This window comes from Aphidius gifuensis, linkage group LG4 (genome assembly GCF_014905175.1).
Source record: "Aphidius gifuensis isolate YNYX2018 linkage group LG4, ASM1490517v1, whole genome shotgun sequence".
Lineage (NCBI taxonomy): Eukaryota > Metazoa > Arthropoda > Insecta > Hymenoptera > Braconidae > Aphidius > Aphidius gifuensis.
This window is the reverse complement of record NC_057791.1, coordinates 23,985,936-23,999,690: the sequence shown is the minus strand read 5'-3', so window position 1 is coordinate 23,999,690 and position 13,755 is coordinate 23,985,936. Positions and strand designations below refer to the sequence as shown.

General features: G+C 25.5%; 1 protein-coding gene across 1 annotated transcript in view; it reads left to right on the top strand.

Annotated features, from left to right (window-relative positions):
* Positions 1-13,537, top strand: part of LOC122855857 (nephrin-like) — a 54,359-nt gene extending 40,822 nt beyond the window's left edge. Inside the window, exons 8-12 of the mRNA XM_044157518.1 lie at positions 743-1,086; positions 1,655-2,018; positions 9,538-9,786; positions 9,981-10,273; positions 11,997-13,537. Of these exons, the coding sequence (XP_044013453.1) occupies positions 743-1,086; positions 1,655-2,018; positions 9,538-9,786; positions 9,981-10,273; positions 11,997-12,140 (1,394 nt within the window). The 3' untranslated portion in view covers positions 12,141-13,537. The remainder of the gene's footprint in view (positions 1-742; positions 1,087-1,654; positions 2,019-9,537; positions 9,787-9,980; positions 10,274-11,996) is intronic.
* The last annotated feature ends 218 nt before the right edge of the window (positions 13,538-13,755 follow it).

The following is a 13,755-nucleotide window of genomic DNA, read 5'->3' as shown; positions in this document are numbered from 1 at the left end:
TTGGGACTCGTTTCGGCAACATCTCAAGTACAAACCATCGTTGACAACGAAAACGACGATTTAGTTAAACGACGACAGTGTGTCGATAGTTTGTACCAACTGATACTTGTAAATCACAATTTTATTCAATCTCGAATATATTATTAAAATATATTCGTAAATTTTTTAACGATTTATATCTTGGTTTTTATTATAACTGAATATTCCATTGTTCGTGGATATATAGAATATGTATGATACCTTTATCTGACACATGTATTTTTCACTCAATATAAATCTACATTGTAAGCTCTTCTTTTTTTTTTCTTTTTATTATTTCGAGTATCAAGATGTCCTTGTGATTTATCAATATAATTTAAAATTTTATTTTCAATTTCTTGTACATTTCAAATTAATAATTACTAGCGATTGTTAAGAAAAATAATTTATTAATTTTATAATTTATTATTGATTGTTAAGTTAAATTTAAAATGAGTTTACTTGTTTTTTAAAAAATATTTTAAACTATTTAAAAAGTTTAAAGTTTAAAATTTTGAAGATTAAAAATTTTTAAATATTCATTATTCTAAGCTGTACGTGCGCAAGTTTTAATCAACTAATTAAAAATTGATTATTTATATTAATTGTTAATTGTCTCATAATAATTAATAATTTCACTATATTTATCTAATTTTTTAAATGTTTTTTTACTTATTTAAATACATGAAATATAATCCCAAAATTGTGTGTTTATATTTTCCAGATACACCAGTTTGTAAAGAGGGAAAAAATGAAGTTGTTGTTGGTGCATTGAAGCAGGAAACAATATCACTAATATGTGCAACAGAAAGTCATCCAGAACCATTAACGTATCAGTGGACATTTAACAATTCTGGTGAACTTGTTGAAGTACAACAACAATCACGATTTACTCATTTATCTGGTATACCAAATGGTCCAAATAGCATAGCAGAAAGCTTAAAAGAATACCAACAATTTCATGGATCAAGACTAAACTACACACCGGCAACGGAAATGGATTACGGAACAGTAGCATGCCGGGCAACGAACCAGGTTGGCAAGCAACTAACGCCCTGCCTTTTTCAGGCAAGTATATTTTTACAACTTCTTTCGTACTTTATCTTTGCCTTTGTGCTTTATTTATTTATATATTTATTTTTACTTTTTGTCGACTTTATTTGCTCTCCTTTTTTTTTTTCTTACTAGCTTCTTTATTTTTCTTCATATATACTATTTTACTTTTTTTTATTTCTCGTCTCTTCGTCATAGTCTTTTTCTTTTTCGCCTCCTGATGCTTCTTTTTTATTTTGCTCATATTTCCTCGTCTTATATATTTTTCTCTGCCACTAGCAACTTGCATTGCGGATTGAAACGAGCCACTTACCTCTCGCAAGCAAATATATTTCCACTCTCGCGGTACTTCCGGATGTATTTTCTTTTTATTTCTTTTTTTTTTCCATCCATTTAATCACTTCAACAACATCTGCTAAAAATACTTCAAGTGGATTCATTCGGTTCATTCAAGTTATTGATTTTAACTTTGTGTTTTTTATATTTTATGTAAACTTTTATATATTATTTTATAAATAATTTATATTTAATAAATAAATATATATTTTTAGAAGGTAATTTTTATTGTGATATTGATTTTTAGGTCATAGCAGCTGGAAGACCATATCCATTGCATAATTGTACTGTTACGGAAATGTCAAATATCATTGATTCAGAGAATAATGTTGGAAAGTTTGGTGCTGGTTTAACTGTACATTGTTTGGAGGGTTACGATGGTGGTTTACCAATACAAAGTTATCATTTAACACCATTTGAAGAACCAGGTGATGATCGTAAACCCAACATAACAGTGACAGCTGGCCTTGGTAATGGTCCGACTTTTGAAGTTACAAGTTTAAAAGCCGGCAGAAATTATCGATTGTATCTTTATGCTGTCAATAGCAAGGGATGGAGTGATCCAACTATTCTTGAACCAGTTACCCTAAAAGGTGTTGCAATGTATACTGGTAAGTTTTAAGTATAATTTTTCTCAACATTTTCATCTACTCAATAAATAAACAAAGCTTTCATTGTCAAATATTAAAATCTCATTAATCAATCATCCAGTATTATTATTTCAATTATTATCAAAAATTAATTTCAATTTATTTTCATAATTAAAATACCCAAAGCACTGATATACACCTATAAAATTTTAATTTCCATTAAAACCGTAAAGAATTTTTAATTTTCAAACAAATTAAAATAATAATAAAAATACCAAATTGCTTTATGAATTTTTGCGTGAAAAATTTAATTAAAAAAAAAAGATCAATCATCAAAAAAAAAATAAATAAATAAAAAAAACATATTATCAAATAAATTTTTTAAATAAATAATATACATAATCGAAAAATAAATAAAAAACAATAAAAAAAATCAGATAAATATTTATTAATTAGATTTCAAATTGAAATATTAAATATGAAAATTATTAAAATGTCATAAATGTTCAATGAACTGTAGCAGATATTTACCCTTTCTATAATAATATTCAAAAAAGATAAATGCAATTACGCAAATAGTAGTAATGGTCGCGTCAGTATTGCAATTAGTTGGTTAACCATAATACCTCCTTCCATTTTCGATAAACTCTTCCTTCCCCCCGGGTAACCCCGTCTCTTTCTAGAACTCTCTCTCTGTCTCTACCACTTGCCAAAACCATTCACAAACTGACTATACTACACTATTCTGTAGTCTGTTTGGTTTTCAATAGAGACAAGAGAATCAAAATCTGCTTGTCTCTCTATCATACTGTTACAGAATTGCTGGACACAGCTCGATGAAACCGCAGGTATCGTGCTCTGCGGACCTTGCAATTAACTGAACAGGTTATCTTCAATCATCAAACATCCCTAGACATACAATTTCATATGTACTGTCTATAATATTACTGTTTCAAAAGACCATATAATTACAGTTAACTTTGAATCAATATCATATTTGTTTAATGTACAATGATAAATAAATTAAATAATAATAATACCAATAATAACAGTTATCAATGGTATTTATATTTTTATTTATTTATTTTGTGAAATTGATTTAGTAAAGATAAATATAATCAAAATCATAATAATAATGAAAAAAATACTTGAATCAATATTGAAAGAAAAATGATGGATTTGTAATTACATTGGAAAATTGAAAAATTTTATATCTTGACTTGTTTTTTTCTCTTGGGAATTGACAAGTATATAATATTGTGACTAAAATCAATTGAATCGATATTATCAATATTTTATTTTAATACATTTTTTTTACAAAAGATTTTATGTATTTATTTTTTTATTATGTTAATTTAGGAATTTTAAATGAGATGTTTTTTATTTTTGTTTTGAGGTCAGTCTGGTGTTGTTAAAATTATTCCTGTTTATAAAATTGAATGACAATTGATTTTATTTGTCTGGATGAAAATAATAATTTACATTTGGTTGTGGTGATTGTGACAAATATATAATGAAAAATTATTTGGCTAACATATGGTTGTAGGTCAACATGAGGGTTAATTTAATTTTAAACAAATATTGAAAATTTCAGATAGAAAAATAGAGTCTTGTTTGATTTTAATAGTTTTTTTTTTTATTATTATTTATTATCTAATAAATAAATTTATATATTTTTATGAGAGCCTGGATATTTTGAACCCTCAATGTCAAATCATTTCAACACTCACAATTCAGCAAGACCATTTACGAATAACCACAAATATTTTAACCCTCGCAAACTGACTCACCCACTTTACCTTCATGTCTCATTTCTGCTCTCTCGCATTCACGTTTTATTTTTTTTTCTTTTCATTTCCCCAATATTTTTCTTTTATATATGTTTTTTTTTTTTCTTTCCCTTCTCATTCACACTCCACTATGTGAAATTGCAGAGGGCAAATATTGATTGACTGACCGAGTGCCCACCACATGAGGTGATGGTTCTGATTTTGTTGGATAAGTGAGGGTTCTATACTTCTTCATCACGTTTCTCATTCACTTTTCTATTTAATTTAATTTTTTTTTTTTTTTATCTTTTATATATTTTTCATGTTATCACTCATCATCACTCATCATCATTCTTTGGGTATTCAATTGTCCGAAATTTTTATATAATTATTTATTCAAATCATTTTTTAGTTTTTCGAATTTTTTTTTTTATTTATTAAAACTAATGATTAATAATTTTTTAATTAAGCTATATAAATTATTTTTATGTTTCTTTCTTGATGAAAATTTTGACAATTAAAAAAACAAAAAATAACAATTCAAATTATATTTTTTAATTTAAATTCAAGTAATCGAAATATTTCTTGTAATTTTCTGTTGAATTAAAGGAAAAAAAATTTATATATATTCCGAACAAAAAGCACAGATTTTATAACAATCGTAGCTTTAATACTTTTTTACTTTTCCAAATCAGAAAACTCATAGTAATTTTTTTTTTTTTTCTATATAGACATAGTCTTTTTTTTCTCCCTAGCAATCTTAGATAATTGGTAAAGAAAAAAAAAAAAGAAAAAGAAAGGGCAGTCTGTTTAATCCATTAAGAATATTAAGGGTGCTTTTTCAGATAGAAAAAAAAAAAAAAATGTGAATTGCAATATCCTGGGTGTGTGTGTGTATGTGTTTTTGGAGAGAAAAAAAATATAAAAACAGAGAGAAAGAATGAAAAATTTTCATTCGCCCAAGAGCAGTGCGTCTTCTCGATTCATTGTTACTGGGACAACATGACGAAACGATGTCGTGTTAGAAGTTGGAATAGTTTTATATATACCTCGAGTGCAACCAGTAAAAATTGCCATCGCATACTCACCGTAAAGACTGTACGTTAAGAAAAATAGCAGGATGAATAACAGAACTAGAAAAGATAAATGAACAAAAAAAATAAGAGGCAAAAAATAACAAAAAAAAAAAACAACAACTAACAATCCTGAAAGGATTTAGTGATGTGAAGATGAATTGTTATAGAAAATCACAAAAATGCAAAATTGTTGGAAAATATACAATGGTATATAAAAATATTTTTTTTTAGTCAAATGAACATGAAGAAAAAATTAAAATTTGTAGGGTGAAATAAATTACTAACACACATGGTTTTTTATGACGATTTTTCTTCCCTATCAACTATTTGCTTTGAAGTTAATAAAAATAAAATAAGAAAAGACATTTACACAGAATATAAATGAGTTAATTTCTTTTTTTTAAAAAAAGACCAAAGACTTTAAAAAATAAATATGAAAATAATAATAAAATTATTTAATAGTTTTTTATGATTTTCATATTAAAAATTTATATATTTAAAAGTAAAAAAATTAACAATATTAAACTTGAATGGGACAAAAATTGATAAGTCATAATCATCGAAATAATAGCATTTTTTTTCTATTATTATATTAATATTATATTTACAACTTTTAATAGAGTAAAAATAAAATTTTATAAATAATTATTTAGATAAATTTAATTTGAGATAATTTGTAGTAATTGATTATAAATTGTTTTGATTCTTTTTGATTTTTTTATTTGAAAAAAAAAAATAATTGTGATATGAGATGGCAGTGACTTAAAATAGATAAATTATAGTAAACGAGTATAACTAGTCACCTAATGGTCAAGTAGGCAAGAGCTCTGCCTACAATGCTTGAGGTCTCTAGTTCAATTCTTAACATGGTCCCTCTGATATTTGACGCAAAAATTTGTTCTGGATATTAGCAGATCTAATAATTATAATTTTAATCAAATTGATATGGAGTTTAGAACAAATACCCCCTGACATAAAACGAATGAGGCAAAAACCTCCTTGCTCGTTTTACGCTAGGAAGTATTTGACCCAAACACCAAACTTTTTTTTATTTTTTTAAATACTATATTTTTTAGATATATTTAAATCACTTTTTTTATCACACATTTAAATTTGGACAAATAAATATTCTACTAATATTACTGCCCAACTATATAAAATAAGCTCACCCAAAAATACCATTCAAAAAAAAAATCCAAATCTATTATTAGTAATGCACGTTGCAATGACTCAAATATATGAAATTTTAATTGTCAATAATTTTCTATAAATTTAAATCATTAATTTCAAGACCACAAGCCCAGACGACAGCAGTGCTTGATGGTACAGCTGAATTACCATGTGACATTCAACCTCCTCAACCAAACGATTCAGCAATTCTATATATTATTTATTCTATTATAATTTCTACTGTTTGGTTTGAAAAAAATAAAAACAAAAATAAGAAAAGACATTTACACAGAATATAGATGAGTTAATTTTTTTTCTCTAAAACTATACATAAAAAAATGAGGGATAAATAGGAAGAAAAAATAAATTTTCCAAAAATATCAAACATTATAAAAAGAAATAAAAATATAATTTATTAATGAAAATTTTAAGAAAAATCTAATTTAAAAAAAAAAAACCAAAAACTGTAAAAAATAAATATAAAAATAATAATAAAATTATTTAATAGTTTTTTATAATTTTTATATTGAAAATTTATATATTTAAAAGTAAAAAAATAAACAATATTAAACTCGAATGAGACAAAAATTAATAGGTCATAAACTATCGAAATAATAGCATTTTTTTATTATTGTGATATGAATATTATATTTACAACTTTTAATAGAGTAAAAATAAAATTTTATAAATAATTATTTAGATAAATTTAATTTAAGATTTTGATTTTTTTTGATATTTTTATTTAAAAAAAAAAAATATAATCGTGATATGAGGTGGCAGTGACTTGAAATAGATAAATTTTATTTGACAAGTATCGAGTAACCTAATGGTCAAGTAGGCAAGAGCTCTGCCTACGATGCATGTGGTCCTGAGTTCGAATCCTAGGCTTTGAGATGGGTGTATTTACTAAGAATGTAACATATAATTATACCAATTATTCACGTTTGAATAAACTGCTTGAGAAACTTATTGAGAAATCTGAGATTAGGACAAATACATCCTGACATAAAACGAGTGAGGCAAAAACCCCCCTTACTCGTTTTACGCTAGGAAGTATTTGGCCCAATAATGACTCATAATTAACACACAAAAAAATTAGCAACATTCAGGCAAAAAATGGCAATAAATATTTTTTATTTTTTTCAATTTTTATTTATCAAAAATTAGAATATTAAATGACCACACTGAGTGTCTTTAATTTATTAATTATTATTATTATCATTACTAATTTATATGATCATTAGAAAAAAATAAAATCTTTTTTTTTTTTATGAATTTAAAAAGTTTACAAGTGTGTATGCATTTACCAGTTACCAACCTCGTTTTGATAAATATATCAAGAGTTTTGATAAAATATTAAAGAATGAAAAGAAAAAAAATTGAATAAGTTTACGTAAATTGTATGAAGATTAGAAAAGAAAAAAGTGTATGAATAGATAAAAAACTTTTTTTTTTTCTTATTTTTGAGATTCATGAATGTCAACACTTTTGTGATCCCCAACGGCTGATCTTGTCCTTTCAGTATCAACTTTTTAGATAGATATATAAGGTATATATATTTAGTAAAGAATCGCACTACCGATTCTCACGAGCGGAACTTGCCTCAAGCCAACTACGCGGATGGTTTGAGAATGCAATTCTTTTGAAATTGGTTTTGGCTTGCCTCTGGATTGGCCTCAATTTTGACTGAATTGCTTACGCGTGGTTTTTCAAAATAAACCGTAATCGAGAATAGCTTTAGAAGAAATCTTAAACGAGTAAAATACTAGCTTAAAAAATATATATATACAAACTTACCAAGTATACTTAAACTTTGTCAACTTGTTACTTGTAAAAATAAAAATATAAAAAAATCGCTCAAGTAATTTTTTACAAAACAACTTCAAAAACTTCAAAGCCCTCTCAATTATTTTTCTATCAATAATATTTTATCATTTTTTAAATGATAAAAATAATAATAACAAAAAATATTAGTGATTAACTAATTACAGTCGTCTCTTCAATTCTCAAGTTTTCTCATTACGACGATGACTTTTTTATTCTCTTAAATTTTTTATATTCATTTTTTTTTATTATACAACGACTCTTATAAATATTATAATTTTATGTAACCATCAATTGCTATTATTATTAGCATCAAATAAAAATTTCAAGCAATCCAATTAGTCATAATAAAAGTACTCATCTATTTATGAAAAAAAAAATTAAAAAACAAATTACCTTATATCGACAATAATCCTTTACTTTTATCAATATAACTTGACTTGTATTTTTAACAATTAATTAATATACTTTTCTCTCTTAAAATCATGACAATAATTAAAAAATAATTAAGTAAAATTTAATTAGATTAAATCAACAATAAACAATGTACAAATTTTGCAAATTACAATATCTGTAATTACATAAATACGTCACGATCATGAACCATCTGCATTGTAATATTTTGACTATATGTCGAGAATCAAATATATATGTTATTGACAATGTCCAAAGGCAGCAAGGCAATGATGTAGGGAAATACAAGACTAACCCAAGGCTAGAATATACAATATTCAGTTACAATCATGCCTCATCATATACACATACACAAAATATACACTACATATCTCGTATTGTTGTATGAAATTGTGAGATGTTGTTCAACACAACAGTCTATAAACAACTTGTACCATATGTACACCAAGCAATGTAATTATATATACATCTTCTTGAGTTGATATGTATATATGTTAATTTATATTCAACGTGAGATCGAATATCCTTCAAGTCTAATTTATCCATTTTCACACATTTACATTTATCACTTACTGACAATAAACAAACTTGTATATAAACAACATCATTCCATCAAATTAAAACAAAGCTTTTCTCTTGAAAATTTGAAGCAAAAATTCTTCAAGTATTTTTGTTTCTTTTTTCAACTAACTTGACTTAATTTTAATGGAATGATATATTTATGTTTGGAATGTGCATATAGATACCAATTGTTAATAAGTCTACAATGCAGAACAAGTATTTTATTTAAAAATGTGTATATACACACTCTGTTGTCGTAGTAAATAGCAACGTAATAAACATATAGCTTTGTTAATTATTGTCCTGCTTATTAAGCCAGGCAGACCATACCAAGTAACATTGTATATTTCTCATTGGTTATACACTTTGTTATTATTATAATATCGACATGTAAAACCATTCTTGTTATGCTATACACTCTCATCATCATCATGCTCTTTCTCACAATTTATCTATGGCCAAGGAAAATGTAGCATACTATTTGTAACCATTCATTTTATGCTATTATTCAAGAGCCATGCTAATGCACTTGCTGAATAATAACTTGACATGTTGGTTTGTTTATAACATACTGATATTTCATTTAAAATAACTAATTAATATTTTATTGTTTAATGTAATTGTTAATTTTTTTTATCAATTGATGATTATTTAGAATTGAATTAATCAATGTCAGTATGATTTGATATAATTAGTCTAATGTGTTTTTGACTATTTGTCACACAGGTAATACCAATGTATCTGCATTGAGTCCGTTGTTGTTGGGTTTGGCAACAACAGCAACACTGCTTTCACTTGCTGTTGCTGGTATTTTAGCTGCATTGTACAGGAAACACTCGGATGGTAGAACAGGAAGTCCAAAACATGCTCCAATCGTCTGTGAACCACCAAATGCAGGCACAACAACACCAGTACATTCACAAACTAAGCAAGCAGTTGATGATATTGATCCAGATATTATACCAAATGAATACGGTATATACATATAAATTTATTAATTAAACAACACAAAGAATAAAATTAATTAATTATTTTATTTTATCAATGTTTGGTATATTGAATTTTATTTGTAGCTTGTCGACATCAATAAGTTAATCCATTTAGCTGACATGACAACTGAATGGCTTCTTGATTAAATAGCTTTTTTATTTTTTTTTTGTTTCATGCAGAACGACGACCATTGACTTATACAACAATTTATAAAACACAACCACAAATTAAGAGGAAAGAATGTGATATGGATGATGATGATTGTGATGATGGTGATACAGCGTCAATGGAAAAAAAACCAATTGTTGAATCAACATTGAATATACATATGGAAAATGAAGGAAGAACAATTGACTCAATTTTATTACCAACTTTGAATTATCAACATAATCATCATATAACACAGCCACCGACAATGGCTGACTTTAAACAAATGGCTATGGATGCCTACAATCAACGAAATCATCAAAATGTTTGTATATTCACTAAATTTTAATAATTAATTTCTAGAAAATTATTTAAATAATTTTAAAGATAAAACAATGGGTTGAAAAATTATCTTAGCATTGAATTATTAATTTAATTTAAAGCACATTTAGAATTATTAAAGAAGAGACAATATTTTTTTGACGAAATAATTTTATTTTTTATATTAAAATTGTGTAATTATTTTTCTTAATTTAGTCAAGAAAAATAGATTACAAAGTGCAAAAAAAAAGTACAAAAAAAATGAAACTAATTTTAAATTTAATTAAGAAATTGCTTATTTCATTTAGAAAATTTTTTCATTCAGTCATGGAAATTTTTCTTCTCAGTGTGCACATAAATAAACAGGTGTAAAAATGAGCAAGAAAAAAAAAAATGTGATATTGTCAATGACGAAATAAGGGTTGCATCTACCAGCATGAGATTGTCATTTTTTTGTGATAAATCTGCTATTGTACAGTTTTCTTTTTCTCCAGTGCTAATAATTTTTTTTTCTTCCATTTTTTTTCTTGCTTTTCCATCATGTTCTGAGTGGAAATAAAAGGCCTTATAAATGTTCAAAGAAATTGTACTTCCATTCATATATATTTCTCTGAAAACGTTTCTATTTTTTTTTTTTTTTCGTGTAAATGGAAGTCTTATCATCGAAAGATATATACAGAGTACTTTATCGATATTTCATTTGTAACATAAATGATTGCGTACACATCTTTGATTTACCAAACGAAAAAAAAAAAAAAAGTAAAAAGAAAATATATCATTGACAATTTACAACACGTGTCAACGATAATGTCTTTGATCGAGTTTTAAAATTATTTTATCTCGATGTTTAAAACCAGGGGATGGAGTTGATGGAACAGCGAAATTTTCTATTGATTAAAATAAAAAAAATTGGGTTAAAGAATATATAAAAAAAAAAAAATTGTATAGTTGCAATTTAATGCAAGAGACTCGGCCACTTTAACTTTTCCGGTTTACTACGAGCTCTCGGCAATCTGAGCTCCCACGAGTTTAATTACCTAAACTTTTCTCGATAATTTGAAGTAAAAAAAAAAAACACAAAAAAAAAAAAACGCGAGAGATGAGAGATTAAAAATACTCGTACAAATATACTTGAATAATTATAATTTTACTCTTGAGACGTAAATTATTATTTTTTTTTATTTTTTATAAATTGATTTATTTATTTTTATATATTAATTTTTTATTTATTTTTTAAAAGTTGATATTGTATCATGATAAGGCACTTGAAATTTTCATAAAATTAAAAATGCTTGACTAACTTTATACTGATGAAAAATTTATTTACTTATTTTTATACTCCACGAGTTAATTTGAAATAAAAAAAAAAAACTTTAAATTTAGTTTTTTGGTATATAAAAAAAAGTAATTTATTTTATTCATGTATATTTAAGGTTTATGTTAGTAAATAAAAAAAAAAAAATACTCATTCGATTAATTTACAGTTTTTGAATTGGAAAATTCATGTTCAACAATTTGTTGAGTTGAAACTTTTATTTCTCCCTATCGAGAAATCATTTCGTGCAGCAAATCAACACTCCCTTGTTTTACCCAAGAGACCTCTCGTTTTTTTTTTTATTCATCAGTTATTTGGGTCACAAATTGTAACACTTTCCACCTTGTATTTTAAAATTTACATTTATTTATTTACTTAGTTATATCTAAAGTATTTTGTTTATGTTTTTTAGGTATATTACAGTCTTCAAAGATCAGGCAAGGGTCTTGCATCAATATCACAAAGGCCAGTATCTTCATCAATATCAGCACACGGTAAATTTCATCAGCCAGAAGTAGTAACACGCTCAAATAGAATACAAGAAAGTTGTATATGAAGAATAAATATACAGGCATATATAAATTTTGTGATGAAGATTAATACAATCTTCCCTTAAAAAAAAAAAGAATTTATACAAATTATCAACCCTAAAATTTTACTTGTCATTTGTCTAAGTTAATAACGTTTTTATGCGTTAACAGTTTCACAATTACTGTGCGCTTATATGACCAAGAAATATGTTTCGCGGACCATTGAGTAGGCGAAAAATAAATAAAAAAAAAATATAATACACAAACAAACAAACAATGTGAAGTAGAAAGAAATAAAATTGAGAAAAATAAATACCTACAAGGGCGTATGCAATGAGCTGTAAATCGACTGGGGTTCAATGAACGTAAATCGAATTTACGTCTGACTCAAAAGAAAAAAAAAAACATACATAAAACGAAACAAAATGAGAACTGTTCATTGTACAAACTAACACTTGACTAACGTAATTATCTTTTTTTTTTTTTTATCCTGTTATTTCAACTCTGCATACATGCAAAAAAAAAGAGAAATTGAAGCTGTAGTTTTTAAAATTGATAATAACTGGAGAATGTTTGTTTTTTATTAAATTATCTATTTTAAAATTTATTTATTTTATTTTTTAATAATAAGGATAGAACAGTAGGGTTTACTTGGAGATTGAAAGTGATGAGATTGCACAACCCGAGGCATCAAGCTAGAGAAAAAATAGATAAATGAGATCAACTATAGGTAAAAAAATAAAAGAAGAATATTGGTCACTCTGACAATAGAAAAGCTTGGCTAGCCTCTGGTTATTTTTTGAGGATAAAAATAAATAAAATACAGACATAGATTGTCAGTGTGTGATAAAATCGATTGAGAGACAGGTACTTTGTGGCAGACATTCAAACGATACACACACATACAAAAAACACTGTGTTGAACTTTTTCGATTGTTACGGTCCAGCAAGTGTTACAGTATTTTAACTGGTCACATCAAAATTTGATATATAACGTATTATCTGTTTTCATTATTTTTTAAAAAATACGAATTCATCTATAACACGTTTAGACATAAAAATGTCTATGCCAAAATAGTTTTTGTACAAAATATATAGCTAGATTTAAAAAAAAAAAAAAACAAATATATATATACAAGTAAAATGAAAACGAAAAATAATTATTATTCATTTTTTTTTTAAATGATAAATTAAAATATATTATATATAAAAAAAAAAACAAGTGTAAATAAAATATAAAATACAAAATTTAGTGATAGATAAATGAGAAAAAAAATATATATATATTATGTCCGAATTTAATTAGCGTATTGAAAAAAAAAAAAAAATGATAATATGCTGAGAGATAAATTCAATTACGAATGAAAGACTTGTGTAACATACTAATATAAAAATAAAAGAGATTTAACTCTTGTCTGTTTTACAATTGTGTCTTTGTGTTGTCAATATTAAATCCTTTTTATTTTAAATATCCTGCACTATTTAGAATGTCAAATAAATATTCGATAGCAGTCATATAAATCCAGCTGAAAGTCAAAAACTATCCTTCAATTTTTCCTCCACATGACTTGACCATATTTTTGCTATTTTACAAACAAACAAATAAATATAAAACTTCATGAAGTTTACCCATTCATTGAC